At 44.4% G+C, this 26781-nt stretch overlaps 5 protein-coding genes across 8 annotated transcripts; 3 read left to right on the top strand and 2 right to left on the bottom strand.

The window, feature by feature from the left end:
- Positions 1 to 10961: 10961 nt before the first annotated feature.
- LOC116180987 (exonuclease mut-7 homolog) lies at positions 10962 to 15612 on the top strand. Of its 2 annotated transcripts, XM_031501193.1 has the most exons (14): positions 10962 to 11143; positions 11211 to 11413; positions 11465 to 11817; positions 11868 to 12073; positions 12124 to 12305; positions 12728 to 12920; positions 13316 to 13475; positions 13782 to 13977; positions 14026 to 14166; positions 14309 to 14583; positions 14634 to 14873; positions 14921 to 15049; positions 15099 to 15300; positions 15347 to 15612. In XM_031501193.1, exons 2-14 carry the CDS (start codon positions 11212 to 11214, stop codon positions 15538 to 15540), a joined length of 2673 nt encoding a protein of 890 aa, XP_031357053.1. In that variant the 5' UTR covers positions 10962 to 11143; position 11211; the 3' UTR covers positions 15541 to 15612. The 2 variants fall into 2 exon arrangements, with proteins under 2 accessions (XP_031357053.1, XP_031357054.1); XM_031501194.1 differs by lacking the exon at positions 10962 to 11143 and having other exon boundaries at positions 11272 to 11411.
- A 405-nt stretch (positions 15613 to 16017) lies between these two features.
- On the bottom strand, positions 16018 to 19919 carry LOC116180988 (DNA ligase 1). 2 transcript variants are annotated; one of them, XM_031501197.1, is made up of 8 exons: positions 19807 to 19919; positions 19623 to 19750; positions 19500 to 19568; positions 19271 to 19374; positions 18988 to 19218; positions 17087 to 18702; positions 16314 to 16511; positions 16018 to 16265 (listed from the first exon to the last, which is right to left on the bottom strand). In XM_031501197.1, the coding sequence occupies exons 2-8, from the start codon at positions 19640 to 19642 to the stop codon at positions 16095 to 16097; spliced, it is 2409 nt and encodes an 802-aa protein (XP_031357057.1). In that variant the 5' UTR covers positions 19643 to 19750; positions 19807 to 19919; the 3' UTR covers positions 16018 to 16094. The 2 variants fall into 2 exon arrangements, with proteins under 2 accessions (XP_031357057.1, XP_031357055.1); XM_031501195.1 differs by having other exon boundaries at positions 19488 to 19568.
- A 650-nt stretch (positions 19920 to 20569) lies between these two features.
- LOC116180995 (2-(3-amino-3-carboxypropyl)histidine synthase subunit 1) lies at positions 20570 to 22627 on the top strand. Of its 2 annotated transcripts, XR_004147188.1 has the most exons (3): positions 20570 to 21876; positions 21927 to 22015; positions 22118 to 22624. XR_004147188.1 is itself a non-coding variant. In XM_031501208.1 (2 exons), the coding sequence occupies exons 1-2, from the start codon at positions 20676 to 20678 to the stop codon at positions 21962 to 21964; spliced, it is 1239 nt and encodes a 412-aa protein (XP_031357068.1). In that variant the 5' UTR covers positions 20570 to 20675; the 3' UTR covers positions 21965 to 22627. The 2 variants fall into 2 exon arrangements, 1 of the variants encoding a protein (XP_031357068.1); XM_031501208.1 differs by having other exon boundaries at positions 21927 to 22627.
- Positions 22628 to 23546: 919 nt separating this feature from the next.
- Positions 23547 to 25647, top strand: LOC116180994 (F-box/LRR-repeat protein 16). Its single transcript, XM_031501207.1, has 5 exons — positions 23547 to 24440; positions 24498 to 24789; positions 24849 to 25044; positions 25095 to 25243; positions 25297 to 25647. Exons 1-5 carry the CDS (start codon positions 23793 to 23795, stop codon positions 25443 to 25445), a joined length of 1434 nt encoding a protein of 477 aa, XP_031357067.1. The 5' UTR covers positions 23547 to 23792; the 3' UTR covers positions 25446 to 25647.
- On the bottom strand, positions 25647 to 26707 carry LOC116181002 (DNA-directed RNA polymerase III subunit RPC8). The gene is made up of 3 exons (XM_031501214.1): positions 26296 to 26707; positions 25796 to 26245; positions 25647 to 25744 (listed from the first exon to the last, which is right to left on the bottom strand). The coding sequence occupies exons 1-3, from the start codon at positions 26404 to 26406 to the stop codon at positions 25694 to 25696; spliced, it is 612 nt and encodes a 203-aa protein (XP_031357074.1). The 5' UTR covers positions 26407 to 26707; the 3' UTR covers positions 25647 to 25693.
- Between the last annotated feature and the right edge of the window lie 74 nt (positions 26708 to 26781).

Below are 26781 nucleotides of genomic sequence, written 5' to 3' on the forward strand. Positions count from 1 at the left end.
CCTAACCTAACCTAACCTAACCAACCTAACCTAACCTAACCTAACCTAACCTAACCTAACCTAACCTAACCTAACCTAACCTAACCTAACCTAACCTAACCTAACCTAACCTAACCTAACCTAAGCTAACCTAACCTAACCTAACCTAACCTAACCTAACCTAACCTAACCTAACCTAACCTAACCTAACCTAACCTAACCTAACCTACCTAACCTAACCTAACCTAACCTAACCTAACCTAACCTAACCTAACCTAACCTAACCTAACCTAACCTAACCTAACCTAACCTAACCTAACCAAACCTAACCTAACCTAACCTAACCTAACCTAACCTAACCTAACCTAACCTAACCTAACCTAACCTAACCTAACCTAACCTAACCTAAGCTAACCTAACCTAACCTAACCTAACCTAACCTAACCTAACCTAACCTAACCTAACCTAACCTAACCTAACCTAACCTAACCTAACCTAACCTAACCTTTTTTTTGTATAGAAGTGGAAATCTTTGATAGACACCAAGCGCCTTAGGTTCTATCGGCGCAAGGTAGTGCAGGATTCTCCTCCCCAAGGGGAGGCCTACCCGCTAAAACCACTCCTCGGCCACGTTTCCTAGCTGGGCAGGAACGCACTAGGTGTGCTCACTTCTGCCCAGCGGGCCTCATCTTCTCCATTGCCTCACTCCCTCACTTCGACAACTCCCCTCTTCTGTCTTTCGCGCTCATCCCTCTCCTTCTGAGAGAACAACTCCCCTAGCGCACTCACCACCTCTCTCCACGCCTCTCTCGTACCCGTCACACTCTCTATCAGCGTGGAAGGCGACAGTCGTCTCCCCCCCGCCACCGCGAAGACCCTGCTCCTCTGAATCTCCCACCTCTCACAATGAAAGAGCGTGTGCTCCGCCGTGTCCACTTCTTCGCAGTACATGCACCGGCTGGACCGCCACTTCCCGATACGGTGCAGGTAATCCCCGAAGCATCCGTGTCCGCTGAGTGCCTGCGTCACATAGTACGTTGTGTACGTGTGTGCACAATCAACCCAGCGGCCTACCTCGGGTATCAGCCGCCTCGTCCAGGAAGCCCTCCTCTCGTCGGCCCAGCCCTCCTGCCACCTTCCCATCGTCACTGCCCTCTCCTGCCCCCTCTCCCCGACACTACGAAACACACACTCCCTCTCCCGAGCCAGGAGATCCAGAGGGATCATCTTCGCGATGACGCATGCAGCTGGTCCCGACACGGTGCGATACGCCGAGGCCACCGCGAAACCCTAACCTAACCTAACCTAACCAACCTTTTTTTTTTTTTTTTTTTTTTTTTTTTTTTTTTTAATGAGGTTTGGGAAACCTTTTATAGGCTGCCCCCGCTTGGCTCTATGCGGGGGTGTGTGTGGGACTCCCTTCCATCTAGGTAAGGTTTACCCACTAAAACCCTATCCTCTTTCGACTCGTAGTCACTCGCCATAGTTGTCGGCATAGGGCACCGCGCTAGCATTCCTCGCTATGCCGAACGGCCGGGGTAGGTGTTCGTCCCCATAGATGTAGCCATAGTTATTTTGTATTGCCCGTCTATTGACCCCTAGTCCATGCCTCCCTCTCCCTAGTTTGGACTACGGTGATCACGAACCGCGCGATTTTGGTCCACTTGTTCTCGCTCTCTATCATCAACTGGATGATGTTTTCCGGCTGTAGGCTTGCTGCCACTTCTGTCTCGGTCTCTATTCTGCCTCTTGTCCATCTCTGGCATTCAAATACGGCATGTCCCTCCGTGTCTCTATCTCCGCAGTCCACACACTCGTCACTATCGCGTTTCCCTATCCGCAGTAAGTACACGGCATTTTCCCCGTGTCCCGTCAGGAATTGGGTCAGATGATAGCCCACTTCTCCGTGCAGCCTGTCGACCCAGTTATCCAGGTTCGGGATGAGCTTCCTGGTCCAGGACTGCCTCCGCTCCCATCTCTCTTGCCATTCCTGGTGCAATCGCGCTTTGTCCCATCCTTCCATCCTTGCTCTTATCATAAGCTGTCCTGGTGGAAGGGCAGCTATTACCATGATGTCGTCCGACTGGACCGTTCGGTACCCGCTCGCAATTGACACTGCTAATAACCTTGTGACTCTATCGGTCATATTCACCGCTACGCCCCACTTCATGGCGGATCCCCAGACTTCGGAGCCGTACAGCACGATTGACATGACAGCCGCCGCCAGCACCTTCCTCTTTGTTGCACGAGCGCCTCCCGTGTTGGGCAGTATCTTTTTAAGAGCCTCGTAGCACCTGATTGCTTTTCCGCATACGCCGCGGGCGTGCTCCGTAAAGTATAGACACTTGTCTATCGTGATTCCGAGAATCTTGATGCTCTTTTCCGCAGTCATCCTCTCGCCGAGCACTTCCAGCGTAAATTGGTCGAGCCTCCTCTTCCCAGTCATCAAGGCCACCTTGGTCTTCTCGGGCACCAGTGTCAAGCTTCTTTGCTCCATCCAGGCCGCGATGTTCTGGATTGCCCGCTGCATCTTTCGCCCGGTCTCGTCCACGTCACGTCCTCTTGCCACTACCGTCAAATCGTCTGCGAACCCGACCACTTCTACGCCCTCCTCGTGTTGGATTCGAAGCACGCCGTCGTACATAGCTATCCACAGCAGGGGCCCCAGAACGGACCCCTGCGGCACTCCCGCACTCGAGTGGAACTCATACACCTCCCCAGAAGGTTTTTTGGCCCGCACTGTCCTGCCAGTTAGGTAGCCGCACACCAGTTCCACCGCGTAGTCCTCCGCTCCGAGGTCGCGCAACGCCCTTACAATTGCTTCCCTGGACGCCGAGTTAAACGCGTTCTTGACGTCCAGAGAGGCCACCAAACACACTTCACGCGTGCGCCACGTACCACTGTTTGCTGCGCGCACTTCGGCCACTATCTGATTTAGTGCGTCCACCGTCGACCGCCCCTTCCTGAAACCATACTGGTTCGGTGATAGCCTCTCCTCGACCTGTTGCAGCAGCCTCTCCTTTAAGATCTTCTCGAGGATCTTGCCGGCGAAGTCAATGAGGCAGATCGGCCTGAGTGCTCCAGAAGCCTTTGGGATGGTTACCAGTTGACTGCGCTTCCATTCCTCGGGGTAGATCCCGGTCTCCATGGCGGTCGTGCCAATCTGGGCCCAGATTTGCGGCTTCGCGGTTGCCACCGCCTTGACCACTTCCGCGGGAATCCGATCCGGACCTGGAGCTTTGTTGGCTGGAAGCCCTGCAGCCGCCGCCAGCACCTCCTCGCACGTCACCGGGGGGACGTTTTGCGCCGCTCTTGCCGGCCTCGGTGCCAGGTCCTGGTGTTCCGGGAAAAGTTCCCTGACAGCCTCGACGTATTCCACGTCCGTCATGATGAGCGGAGTCCTCCTTCCTAGCTTCTTGGCCACTATCTTATAGCCTTTGCCCCAGACGTCCCGGTCCAACTCGTTGCATAGAGCTTTCCAAGCTGAGTCTTTGCTCTTCATAATGAGACTTCTGAGCTTCTTCCTCTCCTCCCTCAGGCATGCCTGCTCTCTTCTAGTGTGCTGGACCCCGCACGCCTCTTATGTTGGAGTCGCCTCCTCATCCTCACGCAGATGCGTCTCTGGCTGGCGATTTCCTGGTTCCACCAGTAGACGGCGGATCTCTTACACGGTCTTCGCCTCGGCATGGTTCGATCGCAGACTTCACGAAGGTACCTGGTAAGGCTCGGAACTTGCCAAGCTCCACTCATCGGCCTCCTCACCATCGCCGTCAGCTCCACACGGTTGAGCTTCCTGCTGTTCCAGCCGGCTGCTCCTGTTGCCGCAGGCACCGGTCGAGGTCTCGACGCGTCTATTTCCCAGAGGATGTAGTGATGATCACTCAGGGTTTCCTCCTCTAGCACCTCCCACTTTGCCACTAAGTCTTTCAACCTTTCTGCCACCATCGTGACATCGATGATGGTACCGCTACCCCTACCGTGGAAAGTTGGCGCATTTCCCTGGTTGACACACACCAGTCCCAGCGCCTCGGCCCACTCTTCCACTACACGCCCTCGTCTGTTGGTGGTGACCGAACCCCAGATTACGGACGCCGCATTTAAATCGCCGGCCACTATGGCCCGCCCTACACCGTTCACCCTTATGGCACTCTGGATGTCGTCAAGTCTGGTTTCTAAATCTATTGTCGGTTCGTTTGGGGGAAGATAGATACTATAGACGTCCATTCCGTCCACAGTCACCCAGACAAAGCCCTCTCCTTGTCCAACCCTTTCCACGCACACACTGTCTGACACAACACCTATCGCCGTTGTTCCCGAGTAGTCCTTTACAAGTAAACTTAACGCACTCACTTGCCCCCTCCCCACTTCCGAAAGCACAAGTAGGTCTAGGCCTCTCTCCCTAGCCGTGTGGATGGCTAGATCGAGTGCTTCTCTGCGATTATGCAAATTCACTTGCAGCACACTAGTCATTTTTAGTTGTAGCGGCATCCCTGGTTTCGTTTGCGTCCTTGTCATCTCCTACGACACCGTCCCAGTAGCTGTCGTTTCTGGCCTGCGCCGCCTCTTCCTCATCCTGTCTAGCTTTAGCTTTCTCCATTTCATTTCTCTTAGCCTCGTATTCAGAGCGTTTGGTGAAGGCCCTATGTCCTTTGCCCATTCCTATAGCAAGCCCTTCACAGCGTGTGCACGTCGCCTCGTCAGGGCACGCGTTTGCTTGGTGTCCCGGCTTTCCGCAGTTGTAACACAGGGCGCTCCTGTCTACCCCCGTACATCTAGCCGCGGTATGTCCAATCTCCCAACATCTCACGCATCTGACTAACTCCGCGCTCAGTCGCACTCGACAGGACGTCAGACCTACCCGCAGGTAGCCTCTTGTAGCGATGTTGTCTGCCGCTTCCCTGTTCACATGCACATACGCCACTTGCTGGCCTCTGTCCACTGGGACCATGTTTTTAATTCTACACCGTGCACCCTCTTCAGCGCCCGCTATTGCTTCCAACACCTCTTCTTTCGTGGTGACAGCATCCAGGTCTCTGACGCATAAGGTACTGTATTCCTCAAGCATTGTGACCTCTCGGTCGCTAATGGCCGCGCGTATTTTGCATAGCACCGGGTTCGCCTTCCCAGCTCCTTTTTCTACCCTCAAGAGTATGTCCCCGGTCCTTGTTTTTTGAATCCCCTCTATTTTGGTTTCCACGCCTGTCATGTCCATTTTGCGTATTCTTTTAAGTACGTCTTCGAGGTTGTTATCACCGTCTCCACATATTTTCTAAATGTCCTCCAGGTGTTGTGACTTTCGAGTACCTTCGCTACTATATTGTCGGGTGTGATTTTCCCCACGTCTTTACATAACTCATCTCTCTGCTCCTTCCACTTTGCGCATGTGAAGAAGGTGTGCTCTGGATCGTCTTGTACTTCGCAGTACTTGCAATTGGGATTGTCCCTTTTCTTTATCCTATGTAGATAGGAGCCGAAGCACCCGTGCCCCGTTAAGAATTGGCTTATGTAGTAATTCGATTCGCTTCTTTTATTATACACCCATGTCTCCACCTGTGGTATAAGGCGCCTCGTCCATTTGGCTTTCTGTGTGCTGTTCCATTGCTCTTGCCAAGCTTCTACTAATTCGCGGTTTGCGTTCTCCATGCTATCCTCCCCCTTCTCCTCCATCTGTCTCTTCCTTTTTTTGGCGAGAAGCTCCATAGGTTCCATTTTGCTAATGACACTCAATGCTTCCGCCGATACCGTTCTATAGGTTGCTACGATTTTACTGTTTATTTGCCTCTGTGTGGACTTTATTATTAGGCTATACTTCTTTATCTCCATGGCCCTTAGCCAAATTGGGGCCCCATACATAACAATAGATTGTGCCGCCAGTGCAATTACCCTCCTTTTAGCGTGGGTCGGTCCCCCGATTCTGGGCATTAGTCTGCTTAAATCCCCCATCAGCTTTAGGGCCTTGTTTGTTGCCGCTATCACGTGCTTTCCCATTAGCAACCCCTTATCAATTATCATACCTAGATATTTGATTTCCGTCTTTATCGGTATACTAATCGTCTCATGCGCAATTTGTACCCCTTTTAGAGGTAAATGTCTGTTTAGGACTGCCGCCTCCGTTTTTTCTGGCGCTAATTTTAGGCCACTCTTCCTTATCCAGTCATCCACCGCATTCAGCGTTACTCCGATTTTGGTGTTGAGGCTTGTCACGTTCTCCGCCGCTGCCCATATCGCGACGTCGTCGGCGTAACAGATTAGTTTAACCCCTCTGGGCAGCATTACCTTCATCAAGCCATCGTATAGCAGGTTCCACAGGTCCGGCCCGAGCACCGATCCCTGTGGTACCCCTGCATATACCGCCCTTCTTAGCCCCTTCGTTATCAGTATCGCCCTTTCTCTTAGATAGTCTTCACTTCAACGACATTTTGTAGGTACTTGTCTATCTTCCAGCTAGCTAGGCTTTCGATGATCTTTCCCCATGGTGCCGTATTGAAGGCGTTTTGTACGTCAATCAGTACTACTGCTCCATATTTGGATTTATTTTTCCCCGTTTTCCTGGCCTCCTCGATAAGGTCCCTGATGGCTGTCATAGTTGACCTTCCTGCTCGGAAACCGTGTTGGTTTTCGCTTAGACCGCCTTTGTTTTTTATATTGTCGACCAGTCTATTCCTCAATATCGTTTCGTACACCTTCCCCATTATATCGAGCAGGCATATAGGGCGATATTTTATCTCGATGTCCGTGGTCTTCCGGGGTTTTGGAATCAACACTAGTTTCGCCGTCTTCCAGCACTCAGGGAATCTGTTTCTTTTTAGTAATTCGATGTACATCCTCATAAATATGTGGGGTTTCTCTTTCATTGCTGTTTTGACTACCTCCGGCAGTAACCCATCAGGTCCCGGGGCCTTGTTCGTCTTGATTCTACTTATGGCTCGCCTATACTCCTCCGTGCTCAGTTCTCTGGCATCCGAGATGTTCTCGTCCTCCTGCTCCTCTCCTTCAGTCCCTTCGTGGACGAAGAGCCTCTCAAATTCGCCCTGTTTCTGGTCGGCCGTGAGCTCGACCCTGGGGTCCGGCATCTTAAGGGCCCGTGCGACTATCCTGTATGCTTGCCCGAATGGGTCATTGCTTAGTTCACTACACAGGTCTCTCCACTTCGCTCTTTTCTCCTGCGCTATCTCCGCCCTTAGTTTCCTCCGTGCCTCTCTGTAGATGGACTCCAGTTCAGGTTGACTCTGTCCACTTTTTCTGCTTCTCAGCAGCTTCCTTCTCTTCCTGTTTGCCTCGGATTTTGTTTCCTCAACCCTTTCCGTCCACCAGTATGGCCTACCCATTCCGATTTCGTCCCTCTGCTTCCGGATCGCTTTCTTCTGTACCGTTGCCAAGATTTTAGTTATTTCTTCCGGTTCGCTAGGTCTCCCCTCCTGGTGCCAGCGCGTCTCCATCGCGTTCCCGATTTTAACGCGGTCTAGTGCGATGTTCATTTCCCAGCCTCTTTTGGTTTCTACCTCCGTGTTTTCTATCTTGTAGTAGATCAACTCGTGATCGCTCAGAGTTTCCTCTTCGGTCACCTCCCATTCGCTAAGCTTCTTTGCGACGCCTGCCGTTGCTATTGTTAAGTCTATGTAGGAGCAGCCGTTGTGCCTAATACACGTGGGGCGTTTCCCGTCGTTCATGATCGTCATGCCCAGTTGGTGTGCCCACTCCGCCAGCTTCACTCCTCTTTCGTCGTTTGTTTGTCCTCCCCACATTGGATTTTTTGCATTGAAGTCACCCCCTATGATGACTTCTGTCTTCTTGCGTATATTTCTCGCTATCTCGTCCAGAGTATCCTCAAATTCCTCCATAGTGGAGTTGGGACTTATGTACGCGCTTACGACCGTGGTCTGTCCGACTTGTACCATCGCGTGGTTATGTCCGCTGGTGAAGTTCCAGACAACACTTCCGCCCTTCACGTTCACAATAGACGCGTTCCTTTCTTTGCTCGCGTAAACATGTCTCCCTCGGTGCTTCTTGTTTGGTTCAGCCAAGATAATTAGCTTTGCTTCGCGGCTTTCCTACCTAACCTGATCATGATTCCCACCAGCCCACTATTGTCCTTAAAAATATCATGTCCGTACGTGTCTCTCCCCACCTCTGATAGCACCAGCACGTCACCACCCCTCTCGTCTGCCACCCGTACTGCCAGGTCCAGGGCCACCCTTCTCCTGTTGAGGTTAATTTGGATGACCTTAATCCCCATTGTCAGATCTGGTCTCCGTGTCCCGGTCCTGGTTCTCATCCTCTTGCCCGATAGCCACGCCCTGTCGTGCCGAGGTATCGCCACCCTGTGATCCGCTGGCCATCGTCTCCGCCATTTCCGATTTCCTTGTCTCATACATGCACTGCCTTGTGTAGGCCCTGTGCCCGACCCCCAGGCCCTTCGCCAGTCCCTCGCATTTTTTGCACGTTGCTTCGTTACTGCACTCCCGCGCATAGTCCGGCGTTCCCGCAATTATAGCATTGCGCCCTGCGGTCCTCCCCCCTGCACGCGTCCGCGATGTGCCCAACCTCCCAGCATCGGTTGCACCGCACTAGGTCCTGGCTAATCCTCACCCTACATGAGGTTAGCCCCACGAGCAGGTACCCCCGTGCTAGTATTTCCTCCGCCGCTTCACGGTTGGCGTGGACGTACGCCACCTTCTGTCCTCTCTCAACCGTAATCATGCTCTTAATCCTGCATCTTGCTCCTGACACCGTTTGGATGATGGCACCCAATACCTCATTCTCCGTTGTGACGGCGTCGAGGTCCCTAACCACAAGCGTGCAGTTGTCCTCCAGCAGGGTTACCTCCCGATCGCTAATTGCGGCCTTGATCTTAGAAAGAACCGGCTCGGCTTTCCCCGCTCCCTTCTCAACCCTGAGTAGAATGTCCCCACTCCTCGTCCGCGATATACTCTCTATCTTTGTCGACACTCCGGACATATCCGTCTGTCTAATTCTCTTCAAAATGTCTTCCATATGATTTTCCCCTTTTAGCTTGACAAGCACCGCCTCCGCCCTTCTGTTCCTGCGCCTCGCTCCCGTGCCGGTCGTTCCTTCGCTACCACTCCCCGATTCCACCTTTCTTCGCGGCCTTCTCTTCCCCTGGGTCTTCCACTCCCCCTCAGTGTCTGTTCCCTTTTTTTTTTTTATCGAGGTTTGGGAAACCTTTTATAGGCTTCCCCGCTTGGCTCTATAGCGGGGAGTGTGTGGGACTCCCTTCCATCTAGGTAAGGTTTACCCACTAAAACCCTGTCCTCTCTCTAAACACATAGTAGCCCGGCCGGGTATCAACCTAACCTAACCTAACCTTTTTTTTATGCAGAAGTGGAAATCTTTAATAGACACCAAGCGCCTTAGGTTCTATCGGCGCAAGGTAGTGTGAGAATCTCTTCCCCGAAGGTCGGCCTACCCACTAAAACCACTCCCTGGCCAGGTCTTCTTGCTGGGTAGGAACGCACTAGATGTGCTCACTCCTAACCGTTTTTTCGATAGGACGCGCCGTTTACGAAAAAAAAATTATTTTTTTTTTTTTTGGAGATCCTAACCCAAGCCGTAAAATTCTTATTTATATATGACCCTGAATGTTTTAAGCGTCTTCGGGGACTCTTTCGACGAGATCTATCGATCGACGTTTGGTAATCGAAAATCGGTTCGCAAATAAAAAAGTTTTTTTTTTCGTTTTCCCTTGGTCCCCCCTTTGACGAGACTGGAAAAAATTTTAGGTCTTCGATTTTTTTCAAAATTTTATCGATCGTTACCCTTGCCACGGACGTCATAAATATGCGATCCGTTCCTCTCCGGCCCGAAGGGCCTTCGAGAAAAAAATTGTCAAAATTTTTGACAAAAGTTGCTCGTTTTTGAACTGTAATTCCGACGTTATCTATGGACCGATTGTAAAACCTTAAGCTGCGCCGTGTGGCCCCGTGATTCCCCAATCGAACGGTGACGGATTGGGCCCGATCCGTTATCGGGTTCCGAAGTTATTCGGGAATGGGTGCCCGGTGACGTTTCGGACCCTGGCCGCCTAACCGTTTCGAATCTCGAATGACCCAAAGGGTCCGTAGACGCGCCCCGAATGTGACTTTCGTATTCCACCCTAAAATTGATAATCTATTAACTCGCTAAGTGTTAACCTAACGCACCCCGGACAAATTTGGGTGTTTTTTTTACACTTTTGATCGACTTTGAAATGTAATTCCGTCGTTATTTATGGACCGATTGAAAAACAGTAAACTGCGCCGTGCGGCCCCGTTATTCGCCTATCGAACGGCGGCCGAACGACCACGATCCGTTATCGGGTTCCCGAGTTATTTAAGAATAAGTGCCCGAAAACGTTTAGGGCCCTGGCGGCCTAATCGTTTCGAATCTCGGCTGACCCGAGGGGTCCGTAGGTGCGTCTTGAACGTGGCGTTCGTGTTCCGCCCTACGATTCTTTTATATTTCGGGGCGGTTACCTAGCGCTCACCCTTTTATTACAATAAATCCTCGATTCTATTGCCTCCGATATCCGAATTTCAATTTTAAAAAGAAAGCGTGTCCCAAGTTGAATACACGTTCGCCAAGTGAGTGCACATCATGGCGGCCCCCATGTAGGTGTGATTTGTTAATTCAGCATTGGCAGTCCATCTTAATTTATAGGTTCGTGATCACGACATAGGTACATGTATGATGTACGCGCGTACATGTTCGTCAAACGTCAACGACAAACTTGGGCAACACTTGAACTGCTCTACCGCTCGCATAACGGTGCTCAATTTTTTTCAGGTTTAGTCTATGGTGCAGCGTATCACACGGACTAAATGAATCCACCAACATGTTCGAAGCGTTTTTCGGTGCAACGCGCACGCGTTGATGTTTGACGAAGATGTACGCGCGTACTTCTTTGTCGTGAAGTTCGATCGTGTCACGTGTGTTTCCAGCTTAATACATACGGCTGCTATGTTGTATACTCTATGGTTCAGACTGTCAAAGGTCAAAGGTCAAACTCAAAATTTAGTGCACGGTAGATTTTCTTTAAATAAATTAATAGTAAAATAAAAACAGAAATTATTTTATGCTGTATATAGAACAACAAATTATTCGAAATTTACTGCGCCCATCGGCTATCATTCGAATTGCTTTCAGAAGTTTACCAAAAAAAAAAGAGGTTAGGTCAACTTTATTTTGGATGTTCTTATTTTTGCAAAGTGAAGTGAACTGTCCAATAATTGCAGCATGACGGGTCGGGGTCGCGGCTTATGCCAAGTTAGAAGCGCGCAATTATCCAGGAATGATTCTAAAGGTTCGTTTGGTAGTTTGGATGGCGTTAGGACCAATTTCGGACCTGCAAAAACGGCGGATATCGTATGTGTGAACTTGGATCTGGACGAAGTTACTCGAGCGTGGTACTTACACTTCAAAAATTATTGGAATATGTGTAAATCGTTCGACATTCTTAAGCTTAATGACTTAGCTGGTTCGATTTCAGTAAAGAAGAGTCCTGCCGTCGTAAATATGTTGCATCAGCATTTCGACGAATGTGATAATCCCTTTGAACAAGCACTTCGTTTATGTTATAATTGTTTAGATTTTAAAGATGCCAAACCTAAGACGCTCGCCCATTTGATAATGGAACAATTTGGTGATTGGAAAGCTCGTACTAAGCGAGATGTCGGCTATTTGTTGTCCATCGATATTAAAATTTCCGCATTTAACGTTGTTAGACGGCAACGTTCCTTTATTTTAATGAAGCTGGTCACGTCTATTTATGAGATGGTTAACGACTGTGATATTTTCTTAGAGTGTATCTACCGTATGATTTCCGAAAAGCAGTACAAAGAAGTAAGAGTACAATTCTCTTTGGTTTGCTTCACTAAGTTACTTTTCCGTAGGCGAGTCAGTGTGCTTTGTTGTTGGGTTTGCAAGAACGGTTCGGTATCGAGGAATTTCTTCTTCCTCTACTTTTACAAGATAAGTTGTTATGCGTGGACGAGTTTTTAAATGAAAGTGTTAAACATCGGATCGATCTGGTGGTGTTTTTAGACTCTTTGTTAGGGCAAGCTGTGGCGATCCGTTCGATTTTAGAAGCGCTGATTCTGTATACTTTGTATATATCGTTACTAAAAAAAACTTATAGACGGTTTTTAGGAGATTGCAAATACCCGAGGTTAAGTGGAATAAGTTGCATAACAAGCCGTGGCGAAAACTCATCGCACGATTTGTGAAAATGTACAATATTTCTTCAGAGGTGACGCCGAATCTTAACAAAAAACGGAATGAAGGCGCCTTACAGTTTTTACTTCATAAGCGCTACATTGAAAATGGTTTTGGTGAGTGTCTTATCAATTATACAGGGTATGCGATTGGTGCGATATCAAGCAACATCTCGTCAAAGGGGATGCTGTTTCTGTATTGTAAATACCCTGTAAGAATATTCAGTATATATACCTATATATAACATTTTAAGTTAACGAAATATGTTTGTTTTTATTGACACCTGCAAACGGCGAGTTTTAATAGGCAAAGTTTTTAGCACAGTCCATCGTTGTAATCAAATATAGTTTCCATTTAAAATAACAATGTGATCCTGTATATACAAGAATATTCTTGCGTTTGCACAGTTGACCTGCAAGCAATTTTATACAAAACTTTTTGTAGCATCGCCCTGTCAACAGATATCGCACCGATGTTGAACTGATGTTGTATTAGTAAAAAATCACAATTAACAACATATTGTAATGTCATTTTAAAGGTGACGAAAGTTGGAAGGAGATGGTTCGAGAAGCGGTAAAGGACGACGAAAGCCTACAGCAGGAATTGGTTGGCTTGGTGGCGTCCTATGGTGATACCGCTGAGGCATTACGCTGGGCCCATTTTTATAATATCGATCGCTCGTATTGGCCGCACATGGTTCGTCTCTACAGTGACAATCCGGATGAGGACAGGTGCGAACATTTATAGTGCATTGAAATTCTCTCCTTTTTTTCCTCCTGCTTTTGACTGGAGATGAAAACGATAGTGTTTGACCGGATATTCGTCCTGTGGTTTGATGAGTTTAATGCTACACAAGTACCTACTGCCTATATGATGGAGGAATTTTTCAGAGGCTGGTCTCGTATACGAACATTTCTTGTTACCGGCATTCGTCTTTATTCGCCGCACAATTTATCACTAATTAATTTTAAATATTCGTTATTTTATTGTTCAATTTTGTATTATTTTCCTCACGAATAGTGCCCGCAGTTGATAAAAAAATTGTTTGGAAATCCGGCCGGATACCTTTTCATCTCTAGTTCTGACCGGTTCTGCATGTACAGCACGAATAATCCATATTTTTTAGACATCAACAACAGTTGCAAAATGCCAATATTATTGACGAGAGTTGGGACGACGGTGCAAAGGAACCGACAAAATATCACGAATTTAAGCTGCCCCTAACGAGTGTTCATCTTGTTGACAATATTAGCTCCTTTGAGTGTTTTATCTATAGTGGTTTGCAGGTAAAGTTATCTTTATCACCCAAATTAGGATTGTAGAGGGAGGTAAATAGGATATGGGTTACCCAAAATTTTTTCCCATTGGTAGTAACCGTAATTGCTCGTAATAATTTTTAAATACAAAATCAAGATGATAATTGATATTGAAACTTAGCTTTGCTTGGAGTATAGTTTAACTTTTCAATAATTGAGGTCACGCCCTATCGTAAACTTAAAAATTGTATAATTTATTTATTTATCCGGAAAGAAATAAGCTTTCCGCTAACTTTTATCCATTACTAGCCTGCGTAATTCATATAATTTTTCTAGGATACAAGCGTAGTTGGTTTAGATTGCGAATGGAAACCTAGCTTCGGTGTTAATAGTAGCGAATTATCTTTGCTACAAATAGCGACACGCCACTCCGTTTTTCTTCTTGATGTCATTAAAATCGGAAATTCTTTTCCCCACCTTTGGAAGAAACTAAATGAGGTGTTGTTCAGTAACTGTGATATTATGAAATTAGGTGTCCGAGGATATCTGTTTGAGTTAATTTTATAACGACGTTTTGTAGGTTTTAATTTTTCTGCCGACATATGCATGATCAAAAGAGCGCTGCCACATCTCGGATTCATCCACGAATTGGGTTTTTTAGATCTCCTATCTCTGTGGAAGCACTTGGATAAATCTAACAAAATTACGCTTCCCTATGCAGGTAAAAACGCAGTGCCATATCACGTGACTGTAGTGGTTAGAGCCGCCGCCGGCCCCGTGCTGCGGTCGTGTGATTGACACTGCACTTGAAGTGAAATGGTCGTAGTAATGGGGTTCGTTATGTCATACCGCTCCATATTTAGGCATCGCGTCGGGCGGTCTGAGCCTTAATGTATTGGTACACCTGTGCTGCGGCAAACCGTTGGATAAATCTGACCAATTTTCAAATTGGGAAAATCGACCGCTACGTAATTCCCAATTATTGTACGCCGCATTAGACGCCTACTGCCTTATCGAGGTCTACGATATGCTGAAGTTGTGTTGCGAAGAACAACGATTGTCGTTTAACGATATATGCCACCAACTCATGTCGGCGCGCCATCCCAAACGAAAAACGAAAAAACCGTCAATCAAAACTGTAATCTTGTTTCTTAAAAATGTACAAAGGGCATTCATTTGGTTTTTCAGGAGAGAAAGAGAGAGCAAAAGGTCGAATTGCCACAGCCGCCGAGAGAACAGCGGGATCCTGTGATGGCCGATTCCGTTAAGTTTGTTTGTGATACTATGCTGCAAGGTTTGGGAAAATTATTAAGAAAATGCGGTATCGATACGGCTATTCCGTCCAATACTGATGATCACACCGAATGTGTCCGTTTAGCTAATGACGAGCATCGTTATGTACTAACGAGAGGAACCGCTTTTGAAAAAGTAAGGCATTACAATAATTACAGGTTGAACACCGTTTCCGATTTTAGTTACTAGGTTCGGTACCTGCCGGATATTGCTTGCGCATAATTTCCGATGATCTTAACGAACAGCTTAAGCAAGTTTTGGATTATTATCACATAGTCGTCACAAAAAAGGACGTCTTTAGTAGATGTCAGGTTTGAGACTGTTATTTTATCGATGGTGTACGGAATGGAATGTTTCTAGGTGTGCAACAGTAATAGCTTCGTGAAGGTTTCCAAGTCTACGATGGGTGCCTTGATTTCATCATCGAAAAACCTTAAGATCTGCATGCCTCCTTACTACGAACACAATTTAGAGGATGAAGCAACGGGCTTTTCAAGCGAAGATGAGTTTTACGAGGAATGTGGTTCACCTCTGACGACACAAACTAGAAAGTGGGATTTATGTACGTTAATGTTTAGAATGTAAGTTACTACTGCGAAATCTTCCAGATTCCGATGAACACGTAGACGTTGGACTGTGTTTGACTAAGCAAGGTGCAAAGATACAAGTGGAGGAGGTACCGACTTCACTGCTGGGCAAGATGGATATATTTTATATTTGTGAACAATGTGGAAAGATTTATTGGGACGGTAGCCATTATGATAAGGTCATTTTTGGTAGACTACAAGGCATTGTATTGTAAACTGACCATTGTATATCGCTTGGGTACAAATTTTTTTATTATTATCTCATAATAAATGTGTTTCGGATGTTATTTTTCTGCATTCTTTAATATAAGGGTGTCCCATTAATTGGTAGGCACAAAAAGTTATGAAACAAAATTGTTTGTCGTTCGATGTGCATAACTCGAGAATATTTTTGCATCTGCAGGGCACTTCACAGTCGGTCTTGAACACGATGACAAAGTTATGTCCAGTCGAAGACATGGTGCAATTTTGTCTTGCGGCGACATTTTGGTCAGACATATCCGCAAACATAAGGCCAACGAGGTATTGGTCGCGAAGTTTTGGATTCACAAGACGCTGATAAAAGAGAATCCTGTGGTTGTGACTTGATGGTGAGAAATTCGGAGGGACTCGTATCGAAAACTTATTTTAGAAGTTATTGACGCGATTTGACTATTTTCTTCAGCACGGCACAAATTTTATACCGATCTAGATTAAAATGGAATTAATAATGTTTTTCTAACAAAATAGGTACAACTTCCAATAATATCGATAAATATCTACAAATTAACTAATAAAAGTCCTCCTCTGCGATCTTATGCTTCTGTTGATCTTTAATTTGATCTTGATTGACATACATATCGGCAACTTGTTTGGCGGAAGTCGCATCTTCAACACCCTTGTCCTCGCGAATTCGTACAAATCGTGGAAAACGAAGCGATATTCCTTTTTCGGGGTCCACCTTCAAAACTTTGTTGCAACGAAACGAAATTATTGTTATTCTACTTACAATTCCAAGTGCGGCACGATGTACTGGCGACAGCGACAAGTCCGCGCACTTAATTTCCCACACCTGAACGGCATCAAACCAGTGATCGGGTTCGTGCGAAGCATCGTACCGATAGTATGATTTTGGATGGCTTAAAATGTGATTTTCGAAAAATGTTGTATGCGCTTGTAATGCCTCATCACTAAATCCAGTACCGATCTGAAAATGTAGTGCTAACTATAATACGAATAAAAATCAAATATGAAAATTTTTCACTTCGATAGGGCAAAATCAAAAATGGCCTCGAAAGGAAATTTAAGATGGCGGTTACTGTTGATGGTACATTTTTTTATCAAGCAATTTAATAAGAAATTATCTTAGGCCTTACAGTACATGGAGTGCTAATCGCAAGGACATCGCCTGGGTATGTGGATTTCAGGGTAAAACGAGTTTGTCCCGACCAGGTTGTCCGATTGGATAGAATTTGAAACGTTAATTAATTCAATTAGTTTACTCTGCGATTCGCATACCAACCCTATCTGTGACAACCGATTTGGTAGTGAAAACGTAGGGCTAATAGCGGTCCGTGTACTGTATGGTTGAAGGGCATTATTACTGTTTACACCGTCGAGTTGTACATACCACCGTAAATAGGACATACACCTAGACAGTGCTATCAGACAGCGACTCGCGCGAGAAATCTTGTTAAGCAATGTGTTAACACAGTACAGTTATGAACGTAACATTAAAATATAATAAAATAACGATACAAAAAAGAGATCTAAATAAAATACCTTACAGATGCTCTGGTATTCTTCATTCTCTCGATCGTAGCAACCGAGCAGAAAACCGCCGTAAGTGCCGGTTCGTTTCCCACGGCCCAAGTAACCGCCCAATACGACAACGTCCAGAGTATCCCCGACGCCTTCCAAGTAGTCTTTCTTAAGCTTTAACCAGTTACGAGACCTCTTTGCAATTTCGTAAGTCGCATCTTCCTCGAGAGTTTTAACCATTAAACCCTCGCACTTACCCTTCACACTTTCCTCGAGGAAATCCTGAACTTCTTCCATTACAGTCGTGTCCAAAAACGTGGCGAAAAGCCACTGGCCATCGACCTCCTTAAAATTCTCCCTAAGCAACTCCCTGCGTTCCTTAAATGGTCTTTTCACCAGAGGCTCTCCGTTGATGTATAACAGATCGAACATAAATACGCAAACTTGAACTTTAATCTCATCCTCGTTGGCGTCCTTACGCTTTCTAGTGCTGAGTATTTGGAATGGCAAAATATGCCGATTTTCCTTATCCCACGCTACCGCCTCACAATCGAGTATGCACGACCGAACTTTATCGCCTTTACACGCATCTAAACGATTTATAACATCGGGATACTTGGAAGTGTTGTTTTCCTGATTACGACTATAAATACTAATTGAACCATCTTGATCGATATGAATTTGTGCACGCTCTCCGTCGTACTTCCATTCGCACGTGAATTTCAACCCTTCGAATCTTTGTAAAACTTCGTGTACACCTTTAGTCGGATGTGCCAACATGGGCTTTAGAGGTATGCCGGGTGTCAACTTGCAATGGTCGGGTAACTTTCGAATACCCTCCCTCAAAATTACGGGTACGATCAAGTCGTAATTGGGACATTCGCAGTACGTGGTTTTCAAAATTAAAGCCTGCGTTTCGTATTCTCCCTTAAATGAATCCGCGGACATGGTTTTTGCCATATTTAATTGTTCGGGCGGATACGACTGACCTGGAGGAGTCTTGGCGCAGGCCAGTGCCAAAGCTTGTAGCACGGACTGCTCGGCCAAACCGACTCTGAGCTTTCCGGCCAGGGAACGAATCAAAAATCTAGCCTCGCAATTTCGACATGCCACAAACATACTTTGGATTTTTTCTACTTTCTTTGTCTGCGACGCGTGCCCCGTCATCTTTGCGATCTCCTTCAGTTTATCAAAGACGCCCTTGATGGTTAACCGCGACGGTTGGAATATCATCTTTTGATTGCTACGTGATTGCTCCGCAACAATGCCCAAATCACCGGCGGCTTTGGCATCCGTCTTAATTTGAGCGATGGTACGTCCAGTGGATTGAGCGATCGCTTTCATCAAATTGGTCTCTGCTATCCCCAACTCTAAACCTTCGTAAGCGGGGGCCAGTTTGTTCAGGCATAGATAGATCGACGGCAATAGATCAAGTGGACTTAGTACAATTACAGAGCGAAAAAAGTTACTTAAAATCTCGATCGTTTTCAAACGAGCCGATATATTTTCAATTTCACTAAGAGTACGTGCAAGAGCCATGTAAGGTACGCTCTCGAACTGTTTCCAAACGGCATTATCCAGCGGATGATAATTCGTTATTGTAGGATTGTAGGCCCAATCGTTTACTTTTGCAGCAACTGAAAGGAGATTTTAATTTACAAAAATGAGCTTTACTACCCAATTAATTGCTTGAAATAGTACAGCGAACCAAACTAACTGGTGTAGGGTAGCGAGTAAAATAAGGAAATGTAATTATGTAAGCTTAGCAAACATAAGAGTGATACATAGACATACGAAATTACATTCTACATATGGTAGTGTTAAGTCAAATAAAGTGTAGAAATATCGAATTTGAAATTAGTTGTTTGAAAGTTTCATTCGTCTTTGCACAATTTATAAACCCGACACATTAACTTACACACCTTCAGTTACAATTTTTGATTCCTGTTCAGAACATTGTACCAATTGCGCCTTCTTCTGTTTATTGTCCTCGTCTGAACTCGAATCCAGCCTCCTCTTCTTTTTTGTTTTTTTCAAATTAATTTCGTCACTATCGTCACTGTCAGATGACAAAGACTGCTTTTCACGCCTCTCTTGCATAATTTTGGCAATTTCCGGCTTTAAACCTCTGCTGCCGGTGAGCACCAGTTTTGCTATAAACATTACACATTTGCAATACGGTTCAAATTGTTCGATTAATCAAACCAGATCTACGAGATGCATTAGTTCGTAAACTGCGATTGTTTTCTTTCGAAGTGTCTGATCCGTGAGGACTTTTGTTCGACTCGGATGATGAGCTCTCATTGTTTCTATTCCGCGACACATAAAAATTTAAAAGTGCATGTTGAAAATTTTTATTTGGTGTGAAAATGGTCGTACGGTTTATGAGCTTATAAAAGGGAGACATTTCGTCTAGACTTACAAAATTACATACCCGCCTTCGTTGTTTTGTGGTTTTGTACCACTTTTATCCGAATTCTTTTGGGTTGGAGCAAAGAAAGAACTTGAAAATTGAATTGAAGGTAGTAAACGACATTAATGCATTGAATTAACTCACGTAATACTTTTTTGAGACATGGAGGAGCTTGTTCACTTTTTCCCGCCTTTTGCTTGAGAATCTATAATTTATTACTGCCCTGTTTTTTTTTAGTTAAATCGTATCACAAAACCATTTTTCAGATGATTCTACAATTCACCGCGATATAAGAGACCAACTTATGTAAATACAACAAATTACCTACCAAATTAAAGTTTTTGTTATCTCCCGACTTTCTAAAGATACAAACAACAAACGAGGTTATGTTGTGGTGTATCGTGGAGCGGCTACAGAGACTGATGAGGCATATGCTGTAAGAAAGTGACTACGTTTACGCCAAATGAACGTATTCGGTTCTAGCAAATCCGGTTGAAATTCGCGACATAAACGTTCTATGTAGAGTTGAAATTGGATCGGATACGAAACCGACAAACTAGGAGATTGCGTTCAACGCATCTACTTCGGAAGAGTGCGTCAAATGCAAGGACGTTAAAAATACGTCCTTGGTCAAATGGCATAAACGGAATTGAATTTGTTTTCAAATTTTTAGACTCTAAGCTAAATTCCCAATTATTTATTTTATTAATGACCGTATGCACCGAAAAAGTTTGCGAGCCTAGTTTAAGTGTAGCCATTTAATGCTTATCCATGGTAACGTATATTGCGACAATGGTTGCCGATGATTTTAAGCTAACCTCATCTTATGTAAATTTTTACGGTGCATACGGCCATATAAGTGTAAATGAAAGTCGTATAATGTCTAACCGCCGATCAAGCAAAGTTCAGATAATAAGAAAATCCGACTTTGAACACTTTAGGGACTTCGACGTTATAGATTACTATGGCATATACACAGACACCGGCAAAAGTAGGTTTTTAATGTAGCGGATTCTCAATCTTATATGACTTGTAATTTATGAACGGCTGTAAGGTAGTTACTTCCCAAAGCAAGCTCGTAGGGTGTATTCTGTGACACATCACACGGGAGCATGCTGCAGGAGACCACTTCCATTGGGAGATCAAAAACAACATGGTCTAAAATTTTATTTTCCAACCAATTAACGAATTACAAAAATGGAGGAGGAATCTTCTGTAATAGTGAAAGCAAGACCGTCTCGTAATGTGTTTACGACGAAAAAATGTAGTAAAATTCCGGAGTCTTTATTGCAAAATAATAAATTGCAGCTGGCAATTCAGCGTCTGCCTCCGAATTACAATTTTGAAATACCGAAAACGATATGGCGTATACACCAAGTGGAAGCAAAGACAGTTGCGTTGCAAATGCCCGAAGGCCTCTTAATATTTGCGACAACAATCTCCGATATAATTCGCGAGTTTTCAGATGCGGATACTGTCATTATGGGTGACGTAACGTACGGTGCGTGTTGTATTGATGACCTTACTGCTAAAGCGCTGGGTGTGGATTTGCTGGTACATTACGGTCATAGCTGTCTCATTCCCATAGACCCAAAAGGACCGTTGAAAGTCCTATATGTGTTTGTGGATATAAAAATTGACATTTTGCATTTTGTCGACACTTTAAAATTAAATTTTTCAAAGAAGACAAAATTGTGCTTCGTTAGCACAATACAATTTGTAGCGACCTTGCAAGCAGCCGCCGCCCATTTACTGGAAGGAGGATATAGTGTGCAACTTCCGCAGTTTAAGCCACTCTCTCCTGGAGAATTACTGGGATGTACGGCACCGTCGGTGCAGTGCGCAGATAGTTTAGTTTACTTAGGTGATGGTCGGTTTCACTTGGAAGCAGCCATGATTGCCAATCCCAAGCTCGATGCATATAGATATGATCCATACAGTAAAAAATTTACGAGGGAGTACTACAACCACGAGGATATGCACACAATGCGTCAAAATGCTATACACGATGCCAAACACAGTAGCAGTTTTGGGGTCATATTGGGTACACTTGGTCGCCAAGGCAACCTAAACGTAGCTCTTCATCTTGAAAAGCGCTTAAAAGAACATTATAAGAACGTTGTCGTCATACTTTTGTCTGAAATATTTCCCGCAAAATTGGACCTGTTTAAATATGTGGGAAGCTTCGTTCAGACGGCATGCCCTCGTTTGTCCATCGATTGGGGTCAAGCTTTCACCAAACCGTTATTGACTCCGTATGAAGTAGCTGTTGTATTGCAAAGTGTTCAATGGAATAAACAAAGTTATCCAATGGATTTTTATGCCAATGAGAGTATGGGACCTTACACGCCTAATCATAAACCTAGTGAGAAGTGTTTATATACGAAATGTGTTAAATGTAAGAAATAAAGTTTTATGTACGTATCTATTATCATTATTGTTCCGTAGTTTGTAAACCATTACCCTCGAATACCAACTTTCATTGAGATCAGAATCTTGTACTATACCTAGGAGTTTAAGAATTTCCAGAAATGTAGGTAAGGTTGGTTCCATACTGTCCAGAAATAGAAACGTTCCAACCAACATTAGCGTTAATATTGAATTTCTCGCTCTTGTCCTACCTTTTAATATTCTTGCAGCTACATAACCACCCAGGAGTTGGCTTGCAAAGAAACAAGACGAGTGGGATAAAGCGGCATTCTTTTCAAAAATTTTAGTCACAGAGAAGTAGCTAAGTACTGCATTTTACAATAATGATAAACGTGCAAGATTTCTGAAAGATGAAGCGGCGGTATTATGGTCTTGCGAAATGGATGAAGAGATGCTGAGAAGTGGAAGCATTGTGATTGCAGCGCTTCAGAAACCAGACCATTTAGCATATAAGGTTTAAACCGCGAAGCATTTAAATAACATTTACAAATTGTGAACATAATATTATAATTCAGTAAGTTAGCGTAGGTAGGTGAATCTTATTTTTTTTTCTGTTAACTGTAGATTTGCATCATGTATGTAGAACTTTTATTGGGCTTTGCCTGTTAGTTCTGTAACGTCATCTTGCCACTTGAAAATCTAAAGCTACAAAATAATTCCAAGCGATGTGTGATTTAGAAACGCTGCAGTAATAATGACCCATGTAATTTTCAATTCATATGTTATAGAAAGTTTAATTTTGGTAATATAATATGTTTAAAGGGGACTTTGTATGTAAAGGATGTGCAGCTGATGTACCCTTCCTTTGTATATATGGATGTATGATGTATACCATCCAGGAAATTCGAAATACCTACAGCGCAGATCGAAATTTTAATATAATATATATATAATAATATAATATGTAGTTTCGCGCCAGAATTGAATCTTCAGAAACTTTATAGTGAAACGGGTTTATAAGAACTTTAATAACGATACATTTTTTTTCTGACATATTATGCTCGATAGTATGGGTGTCGGTTGATTTTTTTTTTACATCGATATGGGCATTTGGTACTGTCGCCATTGAATTTATGATAGCACAGATCTACACATACAATGATAGTTATAAATTCAATGCTGTCGCTATAAAGATTTATTAAGCGGCAGAGCAAAGCGATGCTAAGCTTTATAGGGGAGTCGATGGTGTCCGTCTATCCGTCCGTGAACACGATAACTGTCAATCGCTTGGACCGATTCTTTGCATTGCACATCAGTTTAGTTTACGTATAGGTATACCATATATAACAAGCCTATTGAAAATGGTTCAAATCCACTGATGCGTAGGGTCACTTTCGAGCTGCTCTGCCGCTTTTTTACATTCGCTTTAGGGGTTTATTGTCTCTTGCGTTGGAATTTCGCCGGATTTTCTTACCGGCTAATCCGTTTCCCACGAGTGGGTATATCTGCCCCATCGACGGGCTTTATGTTAAGCGCGGTTCATAATACTCAGAAGTACCTACCTAGGTATATCCACCAAATAACTTTTCATTACCTATCTCATCATGTATAGGTATCTGTTAATTATTACCTATCTACTAATCGTTGTAAGATTGGATCATCAAAAAAGGCCTTTAAATAGCGAATCAAGGAGTAGAGTACTTTCGACCGACGCGGGGATACTATGGAAAAACGACCCAAGATGGAAATATGTGCCTTAAAGTTCGTATATGGAACCTCAATGAAAACTGTACATATGGATAGCGCGGGGATGAAGTTGAGATTATTGATCTTTTGAAAAGGGAGCTATTGACTGGACGTGGACGCAGTAGCGCGGCGGTCGTCGTCACGACGAGTGTCGGAGTAGGTAATGCCAACGTGATACGTGTCGGTTTCGACGACACAATGTCGTCAATATCTGCTCAGGGGGTCGTCGAGCGCGCCTCCGCGGAGCTTTCGAAGCGAATCAATGGCCTGGGGTTGAGAGGAAGTAAACATCACACTAAGACTAGTGTAATGGAACGTGTCACGAATGTATTTTGCGGTAGTAGTAATTCCAACGTCGCTGCTCCCGAAAAACCCTCGAGATTATTACCATCCCGTGGATCTAAAGCAACACACAACCCCGTCATCGTCGTCGCTCGTCGAACACGTTTATCTCAAATGTACCTGACATGGGAACAGTTAATGTTCGACGAACGATTTTTAATGAAGTTTTTCCTTTACTTTAATCCATGCGAGCGATGCGTTTTGGCGCAGGTTTGCACGAGGTGGAGAGACATTCTCTATAGATCGCCTCGCTATTGGACTGGTTTAATACCAGTCTTGCAATGTCGCGAACTTAGAAGCACTCAAGGAACGGACCGAGGTCGTTTATACGCGTCGCTCTTGCGACGAGGATTTCATACACTTTGTTTGATGGGAGCGTCCGACGAAGACGCTCTCGACCTTGTCAATTCATTTCCTCTTGCCTCCAAGCACGTGCATTCTTTAAGCCTACGCTGCTCGAGCGTTACGGACAGAGGTGTAGAGAGTTTACTTGATCATCTTCAGGTTTGTCTTATACCTCTCTCCGACTGATCTCATCCTGCCTTACGCCCTCTGTTTCAGGCACTTTACGAATTAGAGCTGGCCGGTTGTAACGAAATAACAGAGGCGGGTCTTTGGGCCTGCCTAAACCCTCGCATTGTTTCGCTTACACTAACCGACTGTATAAACGTGGCCGATGAGGCTGTCGGTGCTGTCGCACAATTGCTTCCCGGCTTGTACGAATTCTCATTACAAGCGTACCACGTAACAGATGCGGCTCTCAGTTATTTTTCACCGAAACAAAGTAACACACTAAACGTTCTTCGGTTACATTCATGTTGGGAAATTACCAATCAAGGTGTAGTAAATATAGGTATAATTATGATCGTACATTATTACTTTATCACAAAATTAAGCTGAAGAAAATTTCAGTACATTCTTTACCAAATTTATCCGCATTAAGCCTGTCGGGATGCAGTAAAATAACAGACGAGGGAGTAGAAATGATAGCAGAAAATTTGCAGAAGCTTCGTTCGCTCGATTTATCATGGTGCCCACGTATCACCGATGCTGCCTTGGAGTATATCGCATGTGATCTCAATCAATTAGAAGAGCTTACTTTGGACAGGTACGAGATTGTTTATCGAAATGGCTTTAGTAGCCGAATGATTTTTTTAGATGCGTGCATATAACCGATATTGGGATCGGTTACATTTCCACCATGCTATCTTTATCGGCTTTATACCTGCGTTGGTGCTCACAAATAAGAGATTTCGGTCTTCAGCACTTATGTGGCATGAGAAATCTGCAGATACTTTCTTTAGCAGGTAAACCGCGCGTCTCTACCACGGTCAGATGTAGTTTTGAAAACATGTTGCAGGATGTCCATTGCTAACATCGAGTGGTCTTTCGAGTTTAATACAGCTAAGACATATGCGTGAATTGGAACTCACAAACTGTCCAGGGGCATCTCGCGAATTATTCGATTATCTTAGAGAACATCTACCGAGATGCCTCGTAGTTGAATAAATCACCCCATTGTCCAGTTGTTTGTTAATAGGATGTGCAATAATATGTAATCTGATTAATTTTCGTGTAAATGTTCCTTTTTATGTTCAACGTCAAGTCTAAATTGGTCAACTCGACATCCCTTAATTGTTTTAAGTATACTTTGTGATGTATATATAAACATTGTAAGTAATTATCAATGTTTTCGCAATAAAACAAGTATTTTGTAGATATATTTATTTACAAATATAAAACTTAAAAAATTAATTCTAATTATCCCACCACGTTAACAATCCCAAACCGGGTTCGTTAATACTTCCCTGTAACGTTGTGGAAATCATCGAAAATGTTACGTAAAATCGTTCACTTACCGTAATTATGTACGGTGTTTTATTTTCGGATTTCTCGATCGCATCGGGTGCGGTCGGCACGAAAGTAGTGGACGGACAAGTTTCCTGAAACGCCTCCGCGGTTACTTTAAACCTGATCGGTTCCCCTGTATCCATGAAGAGATCATGCTTACTACCATCTCCCGTGTCGTACTCCCACACCCAAGCTTGTTCCGTTTCGTCGAACCGCGACGGATGTTGCAAATAAGTCGGTGGAATAATAATATCGTCGAAGAAACCTAGTGAAACGTGTACACCTTCCGCACTGGAAGACCTAATTTTGCCTAAAAGGATTTCTTCTGCGAATGGGCGGAAAACGATGTATCGAAACGACACTCTCGTATGAGACGAGCCGTCTCCCGGAAATATAAATGATTCTTGTAAACTCGTTATATCGTACAATGCGATACACAATCCAACGTTTAAAACCACCTACAATTTGAAAGGGTACAACAGTGATACTCTTGTAAAAATATTTTCACCTTATTGGCCAATTTCTTATTTAATTCTGAGGCAATTGCGTCATTTAGCTTAATATTAAATAAATCGGGTGTGATGCGAGTAACATTTTTCATTTCCACTAATATAAACATGTTTATGGTTTATTTTTATACTCTTATTTTTTAGGTTAGGAACTGGTTAAAAGTCAAAGCGATCCCCTCCAAAATAGTGTGTCTCAGTAATGGCATATTATACAGAGCAGAGCAGAGCGTGTATCGGTGTATCAACCAAATAAATGTTTCGTCAAAATATTCTAAACATTTAATTTCATGTATAATGCCCTAATGTCTTCAAATGTTACCATTGATTATACACACTAACATAATAATTGCCATGTACAAACTTACTTACAAGATTTATTGAGTACATTGCATTTAAAAAATGTAGACAATTTGACAACTCTGTACACAAATTCCACGAGGTAAAAGCGTATATTTATCCACATCGTAAACTTTACCCTCGTTTAA

The sequence above is a fragment of the Photinus pyralis genome, unplaced genomic scaffold, assembly GCF_008802855.1.
Source record: "Photinus pyralis isolate 1611_PpyrPB1 unplaced genomic scaffold, Ppyr1.3 Ppyr1.4_LG9, whole genome shotgun sequence".
NCBI lineage: Eukaryota > Metazoa > Arthropoda > Insecta > Coleoptera > Lampyridae > Photinus > Photinus pyralis.